The sequence below is a fragment of the Thermobia domestica genome, chromosome 2 (assembly GCF_964235325.1).
Source record: "Thermobia domestica chromosome 2, izTheDome1.hap1.1, whole genome shotgun sequence".
NCBI lineage: Eukaryota > Metazoa > Arthropoda > Insecta > Zygentoma > Lepismatidae > Thermobia > Thermobia domestica.
Window position 1 is genome coordinate 320057520 of NC_137455.1, and position 26607 is coordinate 320084126.

A 26607-nucleotide genomic window follows, 5' to 3' on the forward strand; every position below is an offset into this window, starting at 1 on the left:
ATTGTGTTTTAGACATGGTATCTGTTAATTAATACACTATTTGTATATACACATAAATATCCATATGAATATAGTAATAAAAAAAAAAAAAAAAAACAAGAATGAACTAAGTTGTTGTGGAAAACGTGTGGTGATAAAGTAGCTTGGCATGCTACATTGATGAAATAGTAATATTTTTGCGTATTAAGGTGAACTTAGAGTACGAAATTTAGAGTGATTGACAGCATAGGTCAGATAATTAGAATTAATTTTAGACAAATTTTAATAAGAATCATTCTGACAATCCAGTTATTTAAGTCTACTTGCAGATGCCACAGTTGAGGCCATCTACCTTGAGGCAACGACCAAGAAACAGGATGTCTGCCATGGAAGAAGCACAACGTTGTCGCACGTGTGGACGTGACCTATGGGAACAGGATTTGGATCCCACGGATGAGGCTCAAAATTGTCCTGAATGTGGTGACCAGAGGAATACAAGTCCAGTTATGGAAAATGATGTCACTCAAGGAAGTAGAGACAACATTCATCAGCATCACAGGCCGAACAGCACTAATGGCGATTTTCAGGAATCTCTTCTATCAGCGTTACATGAGTTCATGAGACAACAAAAAGAAGAAAACAAGAAAAACGAAGAATTTAGAGAAGAACAGAGGAAGAAAAACGAAGAATTTAGAGAAGAACAGAGGAAGAATATAGAAGAACAAAACAAGAAAATCGAAGAATTTAGAGAAGAACAGAGGAAGAATATAGAAGAACAGAGGAAGAATATAGAAGAACAGAGGAAGAATATAGAAGAACAGAACAAGAAAAACGAAGAATTCAGAGAAGAACAAGATAGAAAACTTGACAAGCTCATGGAAAAACAAGACCATTTGGCACAAGACCGAGAAGAACAAGAGAGAAAACTTGACAAGCTCATGGAAAAACAAGACCATTTGGCAGAAGACCTCTCGAGGAAACTACAGGAGCAAGCCAGGAGGCTGGACGAACACGAGAAGTCAAACAAGGAAGCGCTGGAGGACTTCAAGCGCACCATCTCCCAAAGTCTGGAGGAACAGAGAGAGCGGCAGCACAGGCAGTTGCAGGAGACAGAAGAACGTCTCACGGCACAAGCTGGCCAAATGGAAGAGAGGATGGTCAGGCAAATGGAGGAAAGGCAGGAACAGGTCCTAGAAGATATGCAGCGCATGCGGATGGACTTGGAGACGCAGACCCAAGCACAAAGGATAGAGCTGCAGACAAGGATGGAGAATATTGAACATTCCATGACTGTACGACAAGAGGAGCTAATAGAGAGCCTCACTAATCAGAGCACCAGGATTGAGGAACTCCGGCAAATCCAAGATGTCGAACGGGAGAAAGCAGGAGCTATTCAGCAGACGGTGGACCAACTGACAGCATCCCTAACGGAGAAGATGTCCGAGTTGGTAGAAAGGAGAGTTGGGGAAGCAGTAAGAAACATACCTCAACCCGCTTTCTCAGGAATAGAACCACCTCGAAGGACTCCGACACCTCCGGTTTCAAATCCAATTTTAGAAGACCTCAGTCAAGGGAATCAGGAGAGTGGAAGATCTGTGGACTCTCACGCTAGCTGCAGAAGTTTTCTTCGAGCTCCTAAAATAGATGAATTGCCATCGTTTGACCCGGACACGGATGTGGGACTGCCATCAACCTTCCTTGAGCGGTTGTTGGATGACTGCAGGCTATACGGAATAGCGCAGGAAGAACTTCTCCACATAATTCCACGTATCCTACGTGGAGCAGCAAAGATGTGGATAGACAATCACATCCAACAGTTCAGAACTTTTGAAGACTTCCGTCGTGCCTTTCTGAGGAATTTCCAAAGCGAAGCCATTATTCAGCGAAAGCTCACTCGCCTCAGAAACACACGCTATAGGGCTGATTCACGTAAGTCCCTGCGTGAATTCTTTTGGGAGCAAGTCAAGGCGTTCCGGGAACTAAGTCCTTCTATGTCAGAAGCGGAAGTTCTCTCAAACGTGAAGAACATGTTACCGTTACGTATCCAAAGGCAGCTCATCGGAGTTCAGCTGGAGGACACGGAGCAACTGTCAATGATCCTCTGGGACAGCGAAGAGCTGGACAGGATAGAGAGTTTCCAGAGAGACCGAAATGCCCAAAGGAATAACAGGGGTACGACAGGCCAACGGAGAGTACAGCATGTGCGTAGGCAGTCAACGGAGGAAACCGTATATAGGGACTCCGGAAATAGAAGACAACGGAACCATCCTTATCGAAGAGAGGACAATCGATTGCGCAACACTCACCAGCCATCACAGCGGACAGATGAAGACAGTTCCGGCAGCGAGAGAAGTACAGGAGCACCGACAAGAGGTCACGCGCAGCGCCGTTTCCGCCGCAATCAAAGAAACAGAGGAGACAGGCCAAGAACTGAAGAGAGACAAGTCCGACAAGTGACCACGCATCGAGGGAACAGCTCGGAGCGAAGAGGTCACACCAGAGGAAACAATCGTGGGTCACGAGGGAGAGGTAGCAGTACACCAGACAGCATCAATGCTACCAACACACTGGTCCTGCAGGCAGAGCAGCAGCAGGAAAACTAGAATTTGACCGCCAACGGTCCAGGGTTCGGGTTGACGGTCAGTCTCAGTCTGCTAGAAAGGAACCCAATAAAGTAGTTGACACCGATGTGGAAGGAAATGAAACAGCAGTGAAGATAAGAATTAATGCAGAAGGCAGATGTTGCACAGAGACTAATCAAAGAAACGTTGTAGAGCAAACACAAAAGAATACTGAGCCTCAGAAGATGAACGTGCATGTCTCTGCCACTTGGCTTACCTCTGATGATAATGAGAATGAACAAGAGGAAGATGAAACACAACGATATCAAACACCCAGGATAGAAGTCGTTATAAACCAACATACCTTCGAGGCAATTCTGGATACGGGCAGTGAAGCTACGTTGATTACGGAGTCTACTTGGAAAAAGATATCGGCAGATGTTCGCAACCCGACATTGCGACAAGCACAGGAGATCAGATTAGTGGATTTCACGGGGAAGTGTCAATCCAGAGCAATCGGTCGTGCAGTTATACCGATTGAGCTCTCGGAGATGGAGATTGCGTTGGAAGTATTGGTAGTTAAACGACTCAACGCACCCATTCTCCTTGGCGTGGACTTTCTGTACCGTGTACGCGCCGAGCTAGATTTCAATCGCTGTGAGCTGCGAGCGGATGCAGAACCCGCCAACATAATCCGCAAATTCCTACCTATGTCAAGAATGGAAGAGGAACTTTGCGTCGAGAAAGATCTTCAAATTTCAAATGTAACCAAAGACGAATTAATGCAAGAGATCGAAGAAAAAGTGCGTGCAGCCAATCTACCCTCACACATTGAGGCACAACAACTTCAAGATATCCTTCGTAATCACTGCTCAGTATTTTCTGATCGTCCAGGACGCTGTAGGGTGTATCAACATGATATTGTTGTTGAAACAGAGGAGGCCATAGTTTCAAAGATATATCCGGTTGCATTAGCACACAGAGATGAAGTGCGTACGCAACTTAAGCAAATGCTTGAATGGGACATTATTAGGCCTTCAAAATCCTATCATTTGAATCCACTGCTGGTTGTACCTAAAAGTGATAAAACTCTACGTCTATGTGTTGACTTTAGATCCCTAAATAGGCATACCAAGGTGTTACAGACACGACCTCTGGAAATTCAGGAGATACTGCAGAGATTCCACGGTGTGAAGCATTTTGCAAGAATAGACATGAACTGTTCTTTCTGGCAGCTAGAACTGACTGAACGCTCGAAACCCTATACCGCCTTCCCATTTGAAAACAAATTGTATGAATTTCAAGTCATGCCATTTGGACTTTGCAATGGGACTCAATCCTTTACGAATGCGATGAACTTGGTATTAGGGGATGAGGTTCAGGACTTCACCATTTGTTATGTGGACGACCTCCTAATCTTTTCTAGATCGATGGAGGAACACCTGCAGCACATCGACACCGTTTTGGCACTTATCAGCAAAGCAGGAATGACGGTGAAATTGAAAAAGTCGGAGTTCGGATTAAAAGAAGTTAAATTTTTGGGACACGTGATTTCACCAACCGGTATTGTAAAAGATAAATCGAAAGTAGAAGTCATATTGAACCTGGAGCCGCCTCGCACAATAAAACAAGTGAGAAGATTTCTTGGCATCTTAGGATATCACCGCTCATACATACCAAACTTCTCGCAAGTGGCGCAACCTCTCTTTGAGTTGCTGCAAAAGAGTCGAAGATGGAAGTGGACTCAAGCACACCAGAAAAGTTTCGAAGACTTAAAGAGGGCTATCGCGGAGGATGTGATGCTGTACCATCCCAACTTCCAGGAACCCTTTTACGTGCAGTGTGATGCATGTTTGTCAGGCCTGGGAGGCTGTTTGTACCAGAAACAAGGGGAAGAAAGGCGAGTGATCCAATACGCCAGCCGAAGTTTAAGAGGAGCAGAGAAGAATTACGCCATCAATGAGCTGGAATGTCTTGCCATTCTTTGGTGCATACAGAAATTTCGCATCTACCTCCTTGGTCGGCGCTTCACTGTGATCACTGATCACAAAAACCTGCAATGGCTGCACCGCAGCAAGAACTGGAACAGTAGGTTGACCCGCTGGAGTGTACAGCTGCAGGATTACGCTTTTGATGTAGAGTACTGCAAAGGCAAGGATAACACAGTTGCAGACTCCTTGTCACGCTATTACGAGGAAGGCCCTGCAAACACTTTCAGCGTGAATACTGTGAAGCAGCAGACCTTGGTACTTGCAGTCACCAAAGAAGAGCTTGCGAGACAGCAGAGAGAGGATCCTCAGTGGCAGGATATAATTGACTTCCTAATAAAAGGCGATACTACGGATGGGAGCACCAGGAATCGGAATTGGAGTCAAAGCTATTGCTTAGCTGACCAAGTTCTATGCCTCAAGAACTTTCATGCTCCAGAGATGCTGACAATCTGTCTTCCGAAGACACTTCAAGACAAGGCACTCCAAGACATCCATGACAACGGCGGACACTTTGGCTTTTACAAGTCGTGGAAGGCCCTGAGCCAATCTTACTTCTGGAAAGGAATGAGGCGAGACTTGAAGAAATGGATAGCCGATTGTGAAGTGTGTGCTCGATCCAAAGTGGACAGACATCCCCCTCAGCGAACAGTAACCTCTTACCACGCAGAGCGACCCAGAGATATTTACTATGTCGATCTTGTAGGACCAATGACACGAACACCCACGGGAGAAAAGTATATCCTCACCGTGATGGATGGATGCACGAGGTATCTCGTAGCCATTCCCTTGAGGAACAGTTCGGCTAACCTAGTCCTCAAGTATCTCAGCCGTTACGTTCTACCCATCATTGGGGTACCAAATGCCATATTGAGTGACCAAGGACCACAATTTACCTGTTCAAGATGGAAGGAAGAAATGGAGAGACACAACATCAAGGTCTTGTACGCACCTCCATACCATCCGAAGTCGAACCTGGTGGAGAGAACACACGCTGAACTTCACCGACTATTCAGAGTATTCTGTGCCAAAAATCACACTTCTTGGGCAGAACATCTACCAAGCATTGTCATCCTCGTAAATCATGCGGTGACAGAATCCCTCTCTTATACTCCAGCGGAATTATTTCTAGGAGCAGTGCGAAGAAATCCCATCTTGGAGCATTTTGGTATTCCGAGGGAAGAACGAGAGACCTGGGAGGACAAGCTGTTCTATGCATCCCGTAGGAACATCACCTTGAAAAGGCGAAGAAATGAAAAACTCACCACTAAAGGTCCGGTGGTAACACCTGGGGACTTAGTGTTCCTGAAAGCGCACAGGTTAAGTGCTGCTGCAGACCAGACCGTGCGGAAGTTTTTCGATCTTTACCAGGGTCCGTATTATGTGAAGAAGAAGGTTGGAGCTAATACCTTCGCCATTATTGACTGTAGTACAGGAAAAGAATTGGTCCCACAACATCTGGAGAATCTCAAGACGTGGAAATGCTCAGAAGAGAGAAAGGAAAAATGGATCCAACGCATGAATGAGAGACTCTCACCCGGAGCATCCAGTAGCCAGAAGTAATCTTCAAACATGACATTGAGATTATCTCTCAGCGTGCACGAAAATTTTAACATTAGGGTTCGGATTTTTTGTGAATATTTAAATTTTCTTCTTCAACATAGATTAGGGTTAGGACTTTCATGTATTTGTACTTTCTGTCAGAATTTGAACTTTTATATTTATCAAATGTTACTTCTCCTTAGATGCAGCCGTGCTTCACTCTGTTGCAGCACTTGCTACATCTTGGGAGGGGGGTATTGTGACAATTACGCTCACACACTCAATTGTTCATATATTCAAATTAAAACATATTTATATGTAAATTCAACTTATTTTAAAAAGTCAAGGAAAATTTTATTTTGTTTCATTTAGCAACCAAGCAACCTCTTTCATTTGTCCCAGGTAAGGAAGTTTCTCTGCTTTTCAGAAAAAAAACAAAAGACGGTAACCGCACTAATAGACCACCCAGTTTTCTACCTCGCCAGTAAACGGTAATGGAATTTGCTATTGTTACTCCAGCCATACTGTCGCACTACCTAAGTACCTCGATATCGCAAATATCACGTCACAGACACACAGGAACCAAAATTTTTTATCTACAATCTTCGCAAGTGCTTATGAAACTCTTTAACATCACGTACGAGCCCAGAACAGACGCTAGAAACCCAAGCCAAATTATCAACCGATTTTTGGGAAATGGTGTCACGAACTTAAAGCGGCGAATCAGAATCCGAAATTCAAAATTCACAAAGAGAAGAATGAAGCGTCTATTTTTTTTTAAAAAAAAATAAAGAAAGCTGGGAGAACGCCTACACGGAAGAGAGGTTACTCTAAGTCGACACTTCATCGTGAAAACATCACCAACACGCGATTCATAAGCGTACGTCAACTCATATGTACATATATATATATATATATATATATATATATATATTTAAGTGTTTAAATTTCAGAAAAATGGCTAGCTAGACACCCGTTAGCAGCCAGTTACTTAAATCACGCGTTATCCACAGCAACTTCGTCGTTACAAGATTATTTATACAAATATTTAAAACATCGACAGATATACACAATTCTTATCATCTTACGGTAAAGCTACATAAATGGTGATGTTGAAGTGAGTCTGTGATTCTATATACGTTGATTTCCCGCATAAAGTGCAAAGACAGGAAAAGTAGTGCGATGTATGGCGGATATATATATAAACTGTGCGAGTGAAATTTAAGTGCAGATGGATTTGATAAGTGACGCATCGTTGCATTTCAACAACATGGAGATGAAGGACGGAGACACGGGTTCGATCCCCGATACTTGGAACAGATGCCTTGCCACACGAAGACCCAGACGCTTCAGACAAACGTGGACCTCTTCTCCGGGAGTTGAATCCAGAGGACAGCGGGGTCTGAGAAGGGACATTAGGAAGCATTGTGACGGTCAGTTAAGTACAGTGCAGTTTTCTTCTGAAGTGTGGAAATATAAGCGGAAGGACTTATTAAGGTAGGACAAAGTATTCTGTTATTTTCGTTATTGAAGAAGGACTATGGCCAATATTTCCGTGATTCGTGATCTCCATACTCACCTTTTTCTAGAAACTTCGGGACATTGTTTATTCATACGGAACTGTCCGTAAACATTTAGAGCATTTTTTTTATTCTTTTTTAAAAGAAGTAAACAAATAGCCTAATGCCTTGGTTGCATTTCCAAAATTAATTCACTGATATAGGAACTGTTAATTTCATTCTTGAATAAGTACCATAAAATTTTTGATTATTTTACTAGTGAAATTTGTATACATTGATTTGATCTTCAATCATGCATTTATTTGTAATCGTAATATGTCAATATTTAGATCCTTGAAGCCGTCATTATAATCATTTATATGCAATCCAGTATTTATTTATATCAAGTATGAATTATTTCTCTTTTAAACATAAATCGCGTTTAAGATGTGTGAATGTAATGTAATTTCTGTTTTGAGTAAACTATGATTTAGCGTCAAAGTCTAGTTTTTCAAATTTTAACATTTGTATAGGTTGTGTTAGGGAAATATGTGTCAGAGCGGTAAACAGGCTTAATATGATTTTATTGTAACTTGTCAATTTTTATTATACTCATTCTTAAAAGAAACAATCAATATAAAGCTTCCAAAGACGTGCTATGTTGAGTAAGTTTCAGACAAATAAGTGTAAACATTCTTATCCCGTAATATCGTTAGAGTCTCGTAAATAAGGTAAACAAATTTAAGATACTCGAGTAAATCCCTTCGGAGGTACCTATCTGAGCAATGAACGCAGATAGGGTCCATAGCTATGGAGAAACGTGTATTCGCAAAATAAGGAATCAGTGAGAAAATCAGCAAGCGTCGACAATATAATTATTTTGATCAATTGGCCAAACTATAATAATGGTAGTACTATATATATATATATATATTTCTGTGTAGTGTACTTGAAGATGAAATATTTGTGTAGTTAGTGTTGTGTAACGATTTTTATTGTGAATTGTATTATTTACCAACTGATATAGTATGTGTACAAAGCTATGTTTTGTTTATGCAAATCTTTTAATATTGAAAATTCATTAGAGTTCATTAGAAACAGTGCACTAAATTTTCTCAAAAGCATACTATCGCTTCTAAACTATTTCTCCAGTAAGTCTTGCAAGCAACCTAAATCATTAATTCTTTCATTCCGCAATCCGATTCTTAAACTTATTTCCATTTCTTTTATTAATAAAAAGAGGTAGTAACTGTGGGCGAATTACTTAATAGTCGTTTATGTCTAGGGGGAAAACAATAAATCATTTTGCTAATTAATATTCAGTTTAATAGAAATTTTTGTTTGTATAACTACGTCATAGTAATTATAAAGAATCGAATATTGTCAGTTTAGTTGAGTAGAAATAGATTGTTGCTAAATTTTACAGTCAAGATTGAATAATTTGAATATTACGTTGTACAGTGAAGAATGTGTTAAGAGAAATCATATTATTTGGTCAAAACAGTCAAAAGTCTGATTCATTTGCAGTAAAGTCAATTAATTCATTTTTTTGTAAATCCAAATTAACTTTCTTGTTGATTTTTGTAGATATCACCTTATTTCTCGTTAAATTTATTAAAAGTCTATTTGACGTTAGAACCAAAGCAGTTATGTGGTTATCATTTCAAAGATATGCCTATTTCTTTAACCGTTATTAGCATACCTAGAATTTATTTCAAATTACCCTGAACAGAAAAAGTTGAAGCACGGTTACATTGACCATCAGAAATTTTTTATCTAAATTAACTCATTTTTTTAAAAAAACTTTAAATTAAACTTTCCTTGTTTGTTGCTTTTTAACTATTTTTGCTATCTCCACACACTTCGGTGACAGAGTGATAGTCAGTGTAGCCAACTGAACAAGCCATTAGCGAAAAATCTTTCTTTCAGCTTTGCAGCTTGTGAGATTTTTGCTCCGCATGTTTAAATCACTTAACTATTAACTACGCACCTGTTTTCCTAGCGCCTTGGAGACACCGTTATGGGGAAAACAGGATCGATTAGACTTAGGTCATCTTTCGTTATATATATATCATTTTTTTTAAATTCCTAACCATCTTAGCAAAACTGTATCTTTACCTTGGAGAACTGAAGTTCGAGCCCCGTGGAGTCCACTTCAATTCTCCAAACTCTCATTCATTTTTTTTATTTGTGTAATAGGCAGATGAGTTGTCGCTCATCAATACCATTCACTTTTCAAGTACAAGGTCAGGTATTCATTTTTCTGATGCATATTAGGCTCATCCGTGAGTGCCTTAATTATTCATTCTAGTGCAGATTAAATATGCAGATTAGAGATAAGGAATCGAATTCCGAAAACAATACTTTCATATTCTTCGTCGCCCGAATACGTAATATCACGCAGTAATTCTATTTGGCAGCCCGAGCAGAAATTTTCCTTTAATTATTAGTAATTTTCTATCGTTGCAAAACTTAGCGCCCGAGACAATAGCATTATCATTACCAAACTTGGCTTCCAATACCGGAACCCCCAGTGTTACAAGAAATGGCGCAACCGAACTAGGACCAAAGTACAGTGTTACAGTGTAACATTATTATATAAAAATAACTATGTATATACGATTGTGATAGAGCAAAGGTCTTATCCTTCAATAAGCTATCAAAAACAAAACTAACTCTTTAAATTAACGCTAGTGTTTTCGTCGTGCAATCGACAGTTCTCAGATTCGAATTCTGCAGTGAACACTGACTAAAGGTCCTCCAGAATTTTCCTCAATCCAGAATACTGGTACCCACGAAACGAAAAGTACATTTTAAAATTCCAGACTACACGAATAATTCCAAGAATTTCGTGGACAGCTCTGGTTCGCTCAAGATTTCGAAACATTGTTTTATTGTAACATGATTTGTAGTATAAAAGTTATAAATTGATAAAGTTATATTATAAATACAATGAAATAGAATTTATCAACGTTTAAAGATATATAAGCCATTATAGAATACATATATCCCATTTATATATTGCTTCGTAGAGTTTGCAATTTAATATACATTATAAATATACTTTATTTCCTGTTTAATTTAACACAATGTGAATACGTATTACATTTTGAGTATTTAATTACTTCTTGTAAATGGATTAGATAAGAAATCATGAAGATTCGGAAGTGAACCCTTGACATATATTTCGTTACATGACCTTATGGTTTAGACTTGAACTACTAATGTAATATAATTTAATGAGCAAAATATTTAAACTATTTATTTGATATTAAGTTCCCTTTCTTGATTAATGAAATCATTTCCGTGTTAGAAAGTAAGCCTTCCTTTTTTTTGTATGAATTATTTTTTTAATGGAATGTTCTGTCTAATATTTGATTAATTATAATAATACAATTAATTCTATATCATTATTTATAAGTGTAAGAGGTCAGAAATTGAGTCAATAACCTTCTTTCATATATACTACGAAAATTTCCTCTTAAAATCAGTTGGATCTACTGTAGTAGTTCTGTGCTGTACACTTTTATGTTAGGGTATGAATATTAATCAAGGAATCTATCTGATACGTAACCTATCTTCTTTTTAATAATAATTATTCGATAGTTAACCCTATATAACATTTGAATTTGTTATTACCAACAAGTTATTTATTTATTTATTTATTTAATATTACAACAGGCTTAATGCCCAATTACAGTGTTGTGTACATACAGAAAATGTTACATATATAAATTTCTTAATTATTTCTACAGAAAATTTCTTGTTTCATATATGATCTGAACATGTTTTCTGAAAGACTAAATGCATCCACTTTATCAAGCTTATTTTCAATATCATTGTATAATTTACACAGCCTCCGCATAGGGGATTTATATAATATATTGCACCTGGCTTTCGCACAATAAAATGTCCCTGTATTCTCTATTCTGGTTATGCAAATGGGAACCCGCAATGATATTTTCGAGACCAACTCCATAAATCAATCTTATTATTTAATAACTTATATAAGAATAACAAGTCCAACATCTATCTTCTTTTTTCTAAAGTTTGAAAATTAAAGTTGTTTACTAGGTCATTGTAGGAAAAATACTTGGGATAATAACTTTTTTTTGTATGTAAACATCTTCAAGAATTTTGTTTGGATGTTTTCTATTTCTCGAGAGTATTTTTTATTATTGGGGGTCCATATAGTAAAACAATATTCTAATTTTGATCTAACATACGTAAAATAAAGTGTTGTGAACGTTGTCTTACTGAAGAAGTCTTGCCCTATTCTGTAAATTAAACCTAAGTTTCTATAAGCGCTGTTTGTTATCATATCTATGTCTTGATTGAAATTTAGTTCAGGATCAAAAATAACGCCTAAATCTTTGACAGTACTTGATTTAGACAATTTAGTTTCTTTCAGTGTATAGTCAAAGGTGATGGGATTTCTTTTTCTCGTAAAAGAAAGGGATTTACACTTGGATGGATACATTTATTACTAATTTGTTGTCATCGCACCATGTTTGAACTCGCTGTAGGTCTTGTAGCTGTATGCAGTCTTCAATTTAATTAATTCTAGAATATAATTTGAGATCATCAGCGAATAGGAGAATCTCATAGTTTTCAATAAAAAGTGGAATATCATTAATAAGTAGGAGAAATAGCAGAGGACCCAGATGAGATCCTTGAGGAGCCCCAGACAGAGTAACAAACTTTTCAGTGACATGCCCCTTGTATAGAATAGATTGTTTCCGGTTACATAAATACGATACAATATATTCTATTGCCGACTTTGAAAAGTTTAGGCTTGTTAATTTCGCCACTAGAACATCATGATCCACGACATCAAATGCCTTACTGAAGTGTGTAAATACCGCCTACCTGGCCGCCTTTGTCTAACTCCGTTGCTATAAAATTTGTTACAACTGCTAGGTTTGTTGCAGTAGATCTATTGTGTAAGAAACCATGTTGATGTATAGATATAACTGGCTTTACGTGATTCAGAATTCGTGTATATAAAATACTCTCAAGAATTTTAGCAAAAGGAGATAATATAGCTTTTAGGTCTGAAGTTTCGTATTTCACTTTTATTTCCAGACTTTGGCACTGGACACACTAAACTTTCTTTCCATATGTCCGGAAAAGTGCCTAACGTAAGACTACTTATTAAAGTTAACCACACAAATATACCAAACGAGACAAGAAAAGGTTCTCGAAAATCGAGACTTATTAAAAATTTACGATACGAGACAAGAAAGCCTTATTTCTAATCGTCTCATGAACAATACTAGTCTAGAATAATCCCAGGATGATATCCTTTCCTAACGTTTTGTTCCTTCTTCCATTCTTTATGTTAATATTTACAGTCTAGAGTGGCCTTCCATTTATATCAACATTAAATAAATGAATAAACCACTTAGAAGAAACATAAACTAAATTTTCTTTCCAATGATTCAGATTCGACATTAAACTGAAGATTTGTGGTCCAATAACATTAGTGTTAAAAATGGGACGTTAACTATAGACAAACAAATTAACTTTGCTATGTTAACATCATTACTACATGATCCTGATATGAATCTGTGCTTCGCAATTTGGATTAGTCAATAGTGTTTACCGTGACAGGGTTAAATGGTAGCAGTGCTGACGTCCCCATTCTCCCACAAACAATTAATCCAATTTTTGCATTAGGATGGACTGCTATCTGTAAAGCTTCAAAAGAGATTTTGAGGTAGGGCCTAAAGTTTTCATTTTCACTTTCATTTATGCAGGTATAGCTGGATTCTGTATCTTTTTTGGATCGAAAGATCCCATATATTTCAATGCAAAATTATCTTGTATGCCTTATATCTGGAGAACTACATATAGTGTAGCCAAACCCAAACTATGATTTAACTCAGTATGATGTACTTATTCCGCAGAAAACACGAAAATTCGATTTAGGGACCATTCAAAAATTTTGTGGTCCCTGAACCAAAAACTAATTATTGGCCAATATCGCAATCTTTTGATGCATTTTTTTAATAATTCCTAAATTCTTAGTCAAAATCGCAATCTTTTGATCCATTTTGTAAAGTCATTCCTAAAATTCTTGTTAGTGCAGTTAACATTGGAATTCTGAATCTAATATTCAAACAACATTTTTCCGATGTTCGGAGTTTGAATAAAATTACTCGAATGGTTGTTTAAACAACGTATTTAAGTAAACGAATAATTCGAGTAATAGTTCAATTGTTCGAATGTTTATTCGAATAACGAATAATTATTTCACTAATAATTCGAGCAACAAATAATTGTTGAACTAATTTTTTGAATCAGTGGTTAATAGAACGAATTATTCTTCTATTTACGAATGCGTAACTAATAAGATGCAAATTATTCGAAGAGCATTCGAGTAAAGATAGGACTTTTAAAAAAGTGTGTAAAAGAGCCATCACAGAACCTCGTTCTACCGAGAGAAGAATATAGAAACTTTCCCCCTTCTCTTTGCTGATCGACTGAACTACAATCATTGGAACGAAGCTCCGAATAGTTTAAGACGATGCTCCGACGATTTTTTTTTTCGTCGGGATGTGTGTTCAGGCGTCAGTATATCGCTAGATCTACTACTTTTGTTGTGAATTTCTTGACCAGAATCTGCTGCTTCATTCAGTACTTTTTCAGTTGTCTCATGGTGCTGATTGAAAGACAATCTGTCAAATCTATCTGGTTTTCCACAAAAGTCTAATTCCTGGCCAAATCCAGCGTTTCTTGAATTCAGTGACTTCACGCAAAACGTTAAACCAACACGACTAGAGCGTTGACATTACATATGCAAGTATGCTTTAACGTTTCCATTATTAATTAATTTAACCAGTGTTGGATAAGTTACTTGTAAAAATGTAACGCCTTACAAGTTACTTTACTTTCACTTAAAATGTAACGCGTTACTTTTAGGTCTGAAACTTACTTTGAATATGTAAAAAAAATCTTATCAATTCAATTTTCCGTATTATTATTATTATTATTATTATTATTATTATTATTATTATTATTATTATTGCACATTCCGATTTTCCCCAATCATCGCAAATGTTTAGAACTGTAGGTTGATATAATAGTAGCGTTGCTATATCCTTTCACGTGGACAGTTACTTTATTGGAAATTTGATGTACTTCGCTAACTTCATAAACGCAATCTTGCACGTTCTGAATCGCTTTGTGTAGATGCAAGAACAAATTCTTACTTGACAGCTGTACGAACATTTTCATATAATGTAACACTGACTAAAATACCATACTGTGTTAGAAAAAAGATGACTGCTTATCATTATTTTGCTAAATTAATTATAACATTGATATGTAAAAAATATAAGGCAATATAGAGCAGCATTGCACTAAAACTAATAAAACAACACACGAATTGGGGGTGAATCAAAACTTGCCAGTAACTCTAAAATTGATACATGCTTTTTAAAGCTAGTTGTTCTACTCTATAATCAACTGGACTCTAGGATACGCAAACTGATCTGAAAGAACTCCAATAATACATACCATTAATAAATTATTTTCTAGTAATACGATAGGCCTGCTCATCAGAACACAGGTTATTCATATTAACCCCTTACTGTATGTTGTTAATTATGGCACCCTAGCTGTTGATAAATATTTCTCGCTTCTCTTCAGACCAGGGATAAAAGTGAGGGGGGATGCGGATGGACGCCGTGCCCCTGCTTTCAGAAAATACTGTGGCGTCCCCCTACTTGAAAAGAAATATCAATGGGCAAAGATTGGCACGGGAACGGCGTGACGTTATGCGTTCCCTTATCTTTTCAGATCCACTTTTACCCCTGCTTCAGACACTTTACTTTTAAATTCTGTCCACCATCATCATCAGCTTTTAAGAAAAAGCATTCTTTCAAATGTTCGAACTGTAAAATATTTTCCTTCTAGATCTTTATAAAAATATCACCAATAAAAGCAAAATAGACAACAATTGCACTTGTAGTTCACTCGCTGAATGTATTGACTTGGAGCTATCAAAATTTATGACAAAATCTTACCGGTGCTTGCAATCAGTACCGGTACCTGTGATTTTCCTGAGGTTGTACTCATCTTCGAAAAACAGCACGTGGTACTAAGGTCTTATCTGTTTCTCTATCATGTCGGTGACTAACTGTCGGTCAATGACATAATTCATGCTCCATTTCACCATTCTGAGAAATTCACTTACACGAAAAAAAAATTGTTTCCGAAAAAATATATATACATATATTGTAATTACTTATTCGAAATGTAACGCAAAAAAAGTAACGCAAACTAGGTATGTTACTTAAAAATTTGTAACGCGTTACCGTTACAGTTACTTTGGGAAAAATGTAACATGTTACTAGGAAACGTTACTTAAAATGTAACGTGTTACAAGTAACGCGTTACTTGCTTTACGTTACCTCCAAGACTGAATTTAACTTATCAAAGCAAAGTCTCTCTAAGTGAGCGTAGGTTATCCGTTACCTTTCTTGCCTCGCAATCGTGAGGCCTCGGCTTAACTAAGGTTTTTCTTCCGTTCCAATAAGCGATGCACAAATGGACCTTTGAATATAGGCCATTGCGACTTCCTTCCACTTGTTTCCCTATTGTCGTCGTCGTCGTTGTTGTTGTAGATTTATACAATTGAGGAGCGTTTTTTCAAAACTCAATAGACCACAAAACATTTTTTTTTTTTTTTTACAGGAGTTGCGTTTTCATTATTATTGTATATACATAATCTCAACCGAGTTCTCACAAAACGCTCATGATTTAGTATTCTATACATTTCGAGATTTGCCAGTTCTGATTTCACAAGTCTATTGGTAGTATAGAAACATACATATCCCACACACACACACACACATATATATATATATATATATATATATATATATATATATATATATATATATATATATATATATATATATATATATATATATATCCGTTTCTCAAAATGTACTCTATCAAGTTTTGAAAAACGCTCCTCAATTCCAGATTAAATTGGCCTTGGTGGCTGCATTTGGAAACTGGTTAAATACATAAATAAATGCGTAAGTAAATGAAGTTAGAAGTGCAGTCGTTATTATCATTTTTCACAGCAAGTGTTAATAATGAGGGATGAGAATGTGTTTTTGCAAGGAAATAGTCTAGGACCCCGTTTCAAGATTTTTCACAATTCTGCAAAATTATCTTTTGAAAGTCCACCAATCAGAATGGCCAGCAGTGGATTAAAGAACTTGTGTCGATTTCTTCTTCAGAACATTTCATCAGATATCTATTGGGAATGAAAATCCTGTTTGTAAAGGAATATACATTTTAAAATGAAGATGAATTGTACTAGAACTACTTATAGTATTAATTAAAACAAAGGTACTTACAGAACGCGGAAAATCCTGCCGGAAAGGCCCCTTCTCCGATTGCTCGAAGTTGGTCCTCTTGCAGAGCTCTTGAAGGCAATGCGAAGAAAGGATTGGTGGAGAACGGAATCATCGGATGTGGTGGGTACGGGGCAGAGGGCAACGGAAGCGGGAAAAACGAGGGACGGCATGACGATTGAGCAGTTTGTATAGTTCGTGTGAAAGCTGAGGGACGGGGTTCAGATACCGTAGTGGTGGAAGTCTCCAAATTCCCATACAAACGAGCGAAAAAGTGTCGTGGAGACGAAGCGCGTGGCTTTGTGGGAGTGTTGCGGACATCCCCGGATGGACTGGAGGACTCTGAATGACCTGAAGTTGATGTCACCGACGATCTTTCAACATCATCTGGAGAAACGAGCGAGCTGGTTTTCTCCAGAGCTGGAGAGTTTGAAACGGATTTTTCTGACAACATCGCAGAATAAGCGTGCCACACAATGTGTCAATGAGATATGATTACTGCGACAAGTATATAGTTCATATTGTTCTCCACTTGTTGGTTAACATCAAAAGTTATTAGTTTTTTTGTATATTAGCCACAACGCGGAAAGATCAAAAACACTTTTAAGAGGTGTTGGAAATAAGTCTGACGGAAATGTCAAGTTGTTTCACAGTTTTCTAGTAAATTAAGCTCTAAACAGCTGTAACGAAACAACAACAATAACACTATTGTTGATTTATATACATAAATACTTGACACTTGAATAGTTGTAGTTCACAAGATAACTGATAGCGCGACCGCCCGTCTCATAAATGAATGGAGATCTCTATTAGAAAATGTATATGAAGAGCACGCGCCTTTTATCAACTAAAGACTATTTGGTCGTCGCGGTAAATCACTTCACAGAAATACGATTTCTCTTTCCCTCTCTCTCTCTCTCAATTCCTCATCCACATGGGCACCTGTGAAACGCCTCCAATAACAGCTGTTGTCCGCTGGAAGATTGTTGTTTAAGGGGGGAGGCAGGATGACAAAAGAAGAGACGCATGCGCCCATTGTTATACGGAAACTCTGCTGCCAATGTGAAGCCGCGGGAGGTAACATGTGGTTTCTCAATTGGTTGGAGGAGTGGGGAGATATATATCTCCTTATTAATCATTTCTATTCATATTTATTTATTTATTACCTTACCTTCTCACATTATGTCATTCTAAATACATTGCTATCTAATAAAAAAGCTTATACAAGAACAGAAAATCCAATGGATTTTTTTATGAAGGTAACAAAGTACTTCAAGGATGGTAAAGTGTAAGTAACAAGACTTAAGCTGAAAAATCATTTCGCTTATTTAAACTCAAAATACAACCGTTAATTAAAATCTATATAAATTAAAACGCTAGGTTTATACGTTTGTGGTCAAGAAAAGTTTATAAATTTGTTGACGTTTATATGTTTGTGGGCGTTTATATGTTTCTAGCAATTTCTTTTGACAATGATATCTCGGAAATCACAAGCTCTAGAAAGATCCCGTTTTCACTGATCGATTGCAAATTTTGTGTAGATTGATCAATTCTAATTGAATAGTTTTCTAAATAATGACTGTTATTTCTTTATTACGTTTTTAGCGGTAGACTGGAAGTATTGAAGTTTTAAAAAGTAAAGCGTTATATCCTACAAGTTATGCTCCCAATACTACACATTTATATTCGGGTGTAGTATATCTCTCCGACGTTTGTTTCATGGCCAAATGATAATGAAAAACTAAGGGTAATTATTTCTCCAGCCTAAGATGAATCTTTGTTGTTTGGAGTGTTTTGCCCAATGACACACATATCATTGACATTATTATTTAATTGTGTGTGTAATGTATTTGCTTATTACATAGTGCATGCAAGAAGAAAGAAAACACTGGTTATACATGAATTAGAAACTCCAAGGTCGCAGTGGGTTGATTCCTTCTGCTTACGCGCATCGATGTTATTAATGTAGTGATTTATCTAAGGAGTATCATCAACAAGATAGCATAAAATGCTTTGCGTATTTCGTATAGAACAGTATAGCACCCTTTATATTTCAAGGAAATAATAAATATATATGCGTTTTACATTGTTCATTTTTTTTTTAAAAAAAAAGCTTGCCTATTGCTATATATCTTTCAGGCCAATCATAGTTGTACACAAACAGCGTACACCTTATGAAAATTTTAGGATTACAGCACTAGTTACAAGACTTAAAACATGAAAAAAGAAAGAGAGAAATGCATAATATATACATAAACCATACATATATAAAGAAAGATAATGTGTTTAAGATTTCATGAACAATGAAAGTCCCAATTGTCGGTTCTCAATGTGTCTAATATTCAGACTAATTATTGACAATGTTGAGGGAAATATAGGTAAAGCGTAATGAAGAAAATATAAATCCAGTTATTAAAAGCTAAAGAAATTTTAATGCAACTAATCTCTCTCTCTCTCTCTCTCTACATACAGTGGAGCTCCTTCGTGGCTAAGCGGTTAGCGTATGCGCCTTTGACGTGGGAGACCCGAGTTCGATTCCCGGCAAAAGCTCATGTAGTTGGAATCCCACGTAAAGCAGTAGATCCACATCTCACAGAGCCTCGCTGCTGAAAGGGACGCTAAAATAATATCAACTCAACTCCACATACTGTGCTTGAATACGAGAGATATAATTCAAAACAACCTGAAAAGATAATTTAATATGTAGACCCAGGGGTGCCCATCCCCCCCAAAGCTGATGGCGTACTCCTCCCCAAAACTAATAATCTCTTCCCTCTTCAAAACTCAAGTCCTCTAAAAACAAATGCTCAGTGTAGCAGTAGTTTTTATAGTACTAGTAATTGTCATTTTTGTTGTTGTTTTTTATTTCCCGTAGTAGTATTATAGAATGCTTGTAGTAGTAGTAGGGGCAGTAGTAATTATAAAAATGGCATTACTTTTATTAGTAGTCTTGGTAGTGTACAATACTAAATATGTTCTGTAAGGATATTGAAGGGTATAAAAACTTCTACACACTGTGTATGGCACAGGTATTCTTTTTTTACAATTAGTAGTAGTATTTTTCTTTACAAAATATTGATATAATTTCCTTGTACATGAAAAGTAAGACGCAAGTTACAAGTTATTGAGATTGATACCAAAAGAAAATGTTATCCTCGAAATTAGCCTACAAAAAGAAGTGATATCCAACAAAAAACATTCCTGTAAAAGAGCCAAGTACGAATGGCCTTAAAAAGAATTGAAATCACAAAAATAGGCGCCAAGTTCTGGTGGACAACAGTTACAAACACTCACTGGCTCAATTCAAATTTAGATTTGAAACTTGGCTGTTGTCTGTATGGTTACCACTAGCTCACAATTATGTCAAACTACTTTATAATTTTCAACAGACAACATAGGCAAGTTTCAAATCTAAATTTGAAAGTGATTCCTTGAGTGTTTGTAACTGTTGTTCACCAGAACTTGGCGCTCATTTTTGTGATTTCAATTCTTGGCGCTATTTTAACCGATCTATTGTTGGTTACGTTTACATTTATTTATTTATTTATTTATTATGGACGACATATAATACGTAACAATATTCTGTTACTACTTGATGTATGATGAATGATGATATTTTCTATAGTTTTCTATGTGTGTTAATGTGTGATTACATTTTCCAGGATCTGCGAAAAACGAACTGCCTAGCTGGCTTCACTCTGTACAATACATGGAGCTGAATATATAGAATACTACTGGAGCGACCTCTCACGGAAAGTCTCTATTGTACACAGTGATGCCACTTTTGAGCTGGTTTTCAGTTTACCGCAGGCCCTGGAAAATGTAATCGCACAAACAGAAAACTATACAAAATATTATCATTAATTTATTTAATATACATCATGTAGCAATTGAACAGCATTACTTATTATGTGTCGTACATGGTATAAATAAGAAATAAATAAATGCTCCCAGCAGAAAATGGGTAAATTACCTACACAACGCGATACACCGACCAGCCCATCCTTTCATACAGCAACTTGCGCGGTACTTTATTCATCGAGTTTCTAAGCAGGGGGTAGGGGGATTCATTCTCGAGATTTTTTAAAAAAATCGCATCGTGTTCCAATGTTATTCTGACAACAGCAAAATTACTTATTCGACATTAGAGTAAAATTCTTCCCCAATTTTTTTCTCGATGGCACAACTTGCGCCATTCATCCCTCCTGTGGGCGGCCCTTCTCTCTTAAAACGAACCAACCTTTCCTTTCATACGGCTACTTGCGCGGTACTTCATTCATTGAGTATCGAAGCAGGGGGTACGGGGGATCACCCCGAAAAATTTTTGAAAATTAGCTTCTCAAAATCGTGTTTTAATGCTATTCCGACAGTAAAATTGCTAGTTCGAAAGTAGAGTAAAATCCCCCCCAAAATTTTTCTCAATGGCGCAGCTTGCGCCATACATCTTCCCTGTGGGCGGCCCTGTGTAGACCTAAGGGAACTTATTATTGTAGTTTAATAGCATTTGTTGTAGAGGGGGAGAAAGACTGATACTTATGACAATGTATACAAATGACAATTTTCCGAAATATCTGGAGTCGAAATAGAATTAATGATATTGCTGCTGAATCCAGAAGATGCTTTTACTATATGAAATGTTGCAATGTGTTCGACACACTTTTCGTATTTCTTTGTCTGAGAGTTTCACGTATTTGTCTAGTAGAATAACGTAAATTTGGATTTGTCTCAATGATCTGAATTATATTTTAGGAACAATCCTGACTTCATTTATTCAATTCAGATAGTCGGTGTTTCGTATTCAATGAGATTTAGACTACAATATTTATATAACTTTATATAAAATATAAATATCTTTGAGTTTAACGTTCCACGATTATGCCTGTGAGGCTAAGGGAGACAGATGATTAAGGCAAGTGAATGATGATGAAAGAATTTGTGGACTGAAAATGTGAGAAAAAAAACCGAAGTACTCTGAGAAAACCCACGGACAACATGTTGTCCACCACAAACATACTTAGTCGGGATCGAATCAGGGATCCCTTGCACCAGAGGTAAGGGCTCTATCATTGTGCCACCGTGCTTTGTGTTCGAAAATGGAGAAAGAGTGAGTTTAATACGAATAAAAATTCAAGGTACAGGTCACAGCACTAGAGTTTCTCGCTCCCATTTCTTATATTAATTTATGAGATGTTGTAGTTATTACTGAAACATTTATTTATGAAATTTGAACATAATTATAATTGCTTTTTTGGGAAATCTTTGTCCGAAGAAAACTCCCTTATATGAGTAAACTGCAATGTGATTCTTTTTTCTTCATGAAAAATGGCATGTCGTACTGTAAGGTTGCTAATGAAATATTTATTTATGAAATGTGAGGAAAATCGACGGTAATGTTTTATAATAAACCGTCCAAATAGAGCTCACTAACGCTTGTTGATTTTTTAATGTGAGAAATAACTATGCGAATCTTAGGACTATTAGTGAAAATGTTTATTATTCTAGAAACAAACTAACATGAGTCGTTTTCAACAAAATTGTCTGAGAAAAAATAAACTCATTTCCAAAAGTAAACTACCCCTTGTGAGTCTTCTAATGTCAAAAGGAACTTGCGCTATAATAAGACAGGACTGTTGAAGAAATATTTATGAATACATTTTCGTCATTAACTTAACTCCTGAATCAGAATCTAAAAATAGAATAATATTTCTACAGTTAGAATAATTAAAAAAAATACACTGTAATTCCTTACATTTACACAAAACATTAGTAAATTCGTGTTAGGTTACAGATGAATTAAAAGCTGAATATTTCATGTTTGTCTTCCCTTTTCATACGAAAGCCTTCTCCCCGAAATGCTACCTTTCAGGTGATATAGGCCTATCACTGTATTCTTTCTTGTTAAGGTCATTTAAACTTGTAATTCCAACAATCTGGAAAGTATTTCGATGAGGGACGCTTACTGCACCAAAGAGATCAGGTCAAGAATTGTCATAGCTAATAAAGTACAAGAAAACATTGCTCTTAACTAGCAGGCTTAATATTGGACTAAGGAAGAAGATAGTCAAGTGCAATATATAGAGCACTGGACCGTATGAGACAGAGCCTGGGACATTACGGAGGTTAGAGAAGAAATATTTAGAGAGCTTCGAAATGTGGTGTTGTAGGAAGATGGAGAAGATAAAATGGACAGAGAGAGCAACAAATGAAGATGTTTTGAAACGGATAGGAGAAAAGAGGACGCTTTTAGCTACCGTCTTCATAGAAAGGCCAATTGGATTCGACACATCTTGCGAAGAAATTGTCTTCTCCATACCGCAATAGTAGGAAAGATGGAAGGAAAGCGAGGAATACGAAAAGAACAACACAACTGATCGATAATTTGAAAAATAGAAGAAAATATTGTGAGTTAAAAAAAGTGCAAGCTGAAGATCGTGAAACGTGGAAGAAATATTTTCAGGCCCAAACCTAAAATTGAAAAAAAAAAAAAAAAAAAACTCATTAGTCCTAGTAAATGCGAAAGAGTAGAATACTTTATAATAATAATAATAATAATAATAATAATAATAATAATAATAATAATAATAATAATAATAATAATAATAATAATAATAATAATAATAATAATAATCCATGTTATATACAGTGGTCTCACTGTTAACCACCCGTCTGCTTAACCGTCCATCTTCCAAGAAATAAGTCGTTTTTGTTATCAACCACTCTCGGTACTCAACAACAATAATAAACACACATGCCATAATAATAGAATTACACTTCTTTCAGTATTGTACCGCAGTGTTTCTTTCAGAAAAAAAATGTTTCTGGGGGGGGAGAACACTTAGTATTCGGAGGGGCACATTATTTTCACACGGTACTATTCTATTTATTATATTATAAACTTATTATTTTGGTCTCTGAGAGCTCCGGGGGAGTGGGAGGGCAATGCTTCCAAAAAACATGTCTGGAAGAAACTGATTGTAGCGTCAAATTCAGTTTTCGGTTTTTCTTCAATCAATACAATACAAGTACACCATAAATAAGTGTGCAGTTTGTGTGATGGTCTAGTGTGTTTTATTCCATATATAGTATTTCGTTCAACTGAGTGTTACAGGAGCATCTTGTAGTCGAAACTTTTGATTTTGGCAACTTAAATTTGCTGAGTTCTAATACTGTATAATCCTTCTTTTAAAACCATTATAAAGATGCTATAAGCTTTAAGGGCTATGAAATTGTGATTTTCGTTTTAACAGACATTTTCGTTATCCGACCAGGACCCGGTCCCGCAGTGGTCGGTTAACATGAGTCTACTGTATGTTATTTCTGTTCAATTGTGCTATTCTGCAAAGGGTTCTAATAATTTATTGCTTTGAATACACTGTTTAAGTATTTCTGTTGTCATATTTATTTAATATATAAGTATATATATTGCATTTTAAATTATAGGGCCTACAGTTTTGAACTAATAAAAATAATTTAAAAAACGCACGAATATAGATGAAAATTGTATTACACAATCATGGGGGGACAGGTCAGATCGTTCCCATATATATTTTTTTTAAGCGATGTTCAAAATATTTATGAAGTTGGAAAACAATGCTGTTGAGGATCAGGGGAGCAGAGTTGCCTTCAACATTGGGAGGCGGGCAGATTTGAGGCTTATTCTGGAGGAGGCGGAGATGAGTCTCATATTACGGTAGATGAATCTGTAAATTATTCATTGTAGCTTTGGAAAATTCAAGATTACTAATAAAACTCCAACTGACCAAAGCAGTATATACTTACTGTATATGCAGATGGAGTTTTATTAGTAGATGAATCTGATTTCTGAGGTGAACCTGTTGTATTTTATACAATGGACATCAATTCCATCTCACTTTCCTTTGTGGCAATCGGACACAAATCATCACATTTCTCCCCCAAAAAACACATTTCAAATTAGATTATTTGGGAGACAGTACCCCTCAGCTTCAAGATTGGGGGAATCCTCCGGGATTTGCTTCAGTATACACAATATAATCAAATGTTCCAAAATATTAAAGTAGAATGTTTGTAATTCTTAGAAGTTTAAGTGTCACTGATAGGAGTGTTTGTATCATGACACGATGTGATTTTCAGCATAGTCAGTATTTCATTTTACATACTCAAATGTTGCTACTTTATGTTACTAATAACATGCGTTAATGGCACTATTAGAGGGATGAAGTTAGAGCTATACTATAATATTCAGTGCGATAAAGACACTTACTTACTAATCTCGTATTGATAATCTTAGAAGGAACGGACATGAACGTGATATCCGGACATCCGAATCAAACCTAGTACATTCGATAAACATAACAAAGATAAGTTCATACACAAAAAATTAGGTACCATGGACAACGGAACAAGTCCTTGGGGTCCATTAACCCTGTTAGTATAAAGAAAACCTTAGACTTGCAGTAAAATAGCTATTACATCAACATTGTTCGTTGGAAAGTCATGGATTATAATTCATTCTCTTCAGTATGAAACAAGCTTTCCAGAGGTGCTATAGTCTAGACTCTGTCTATAAGAGCTGTAGAAAAGTCGGGGATGACAGCAGATCTCTTCAGAACCTGTTAGAGGGTGATCAATTAATGAAAAGAAAATCAAAGGTAACACTTCCGCAACCGGGACCTTCATTGTAAAATTCAATATTGAAAATGGCGCCCACGCGCAAGTACCAAATTATATTTAAACTGAAATATTCTCTCACAGGAACAAGCTAGAAACTTCATTTTTATACCAAATTAAAGATAATTGATAGTAGAAGTAAGAAAACTAAGTATATTGTTTACATGTTGTCGCCATATTTAAATATAACGGTTATTTGGGCCAAAAATTAGTTTTTCTCGTTTCTCTTTTTTTTATTTCATGACAAATAACTATAAAGTTGTTAAAAATATGAAAACGCAGCCCAAACTTATTAAAGGAGCATAATCTTAGCTTTCTATCGTTACCAATATCTTTAGTAGATCTTAAAAAATGACGGAGCTATTTAAATTTAAGTGGCGCAGGATGTAGCGTTTTTTGGACTGTTTAATAAATTACCGGAAAAACACTCACTACGCGCAAAACTTTCAAAGCTATTAGTTTTCAACAAATTAAAATAGTCTATTCATTTTATCGATAAATTAAAGGTAATAGGTTGCTGTGTCGTAGGAAGTGAAATAATAATATTATTGCATTTGTCAAATATTATTATTAACATGTTTGTTCATATAATATGTAGCTAATGTTGCAGACTCTAATGTGGACAGTGGAATATTAAAAATCCACAGTTGGCACCAATATCCAAGACAATGACTATAGAAAACTTGTTTGACATCTCCCTATCCCGAGACCCCTCTTCTTCTGCATCCGTATTAGACGTAAATGCCTGCATCATTTGCCAGAATCGTGACAAATCTTCAGGTAAAACAATGTCGTCTTTCCGAGGGAGAGAGGATGCTATAGCTGCGGCTGAAATTCGCAAGGATGGTATTCTGAAAAGACTTAACGGGATGATCTACCTTTTCTCGGCACAAAAATTTTTATATTGGACCTTATGGGGAGAACATGGCTACCGAATTTCCTCAGTTTCTAAGGAACTAGGTATCTCTAATGGGAAAGAAAAATTTTGCAGCATTCTACAGAAGTTTATTAACGG

At 36.5% G+C, this 26607-nt stretch overlaps 1 protein-coding gene across 1 annotated transcript in view; it reads right to left on the reverse strand.

Annotated features, from left to right (window-relative positions):
- Positions 1 to 17816, reverse strand: part of LOC145679851 (homeobox protein rough-like) — a 122972-nt gene extending 105156 nt beyond the window's left edge. Inside the window, exon 1 of the mRNA XM_081750372.1 lies at positions 16947 to 17816. Within this exon, the coding sequence (XP_081606498.1) occupies positions 16947 to 17397 (451 nt within the window). The 5' untranslated portion in view covers positions 17398 to 17816. The remainder of the gene's footprint in view (positions 1 to 16946) is intronic.
- Between the last annotated feature and the right edge of the window lie 8791 nt (positions 17817 to 26607).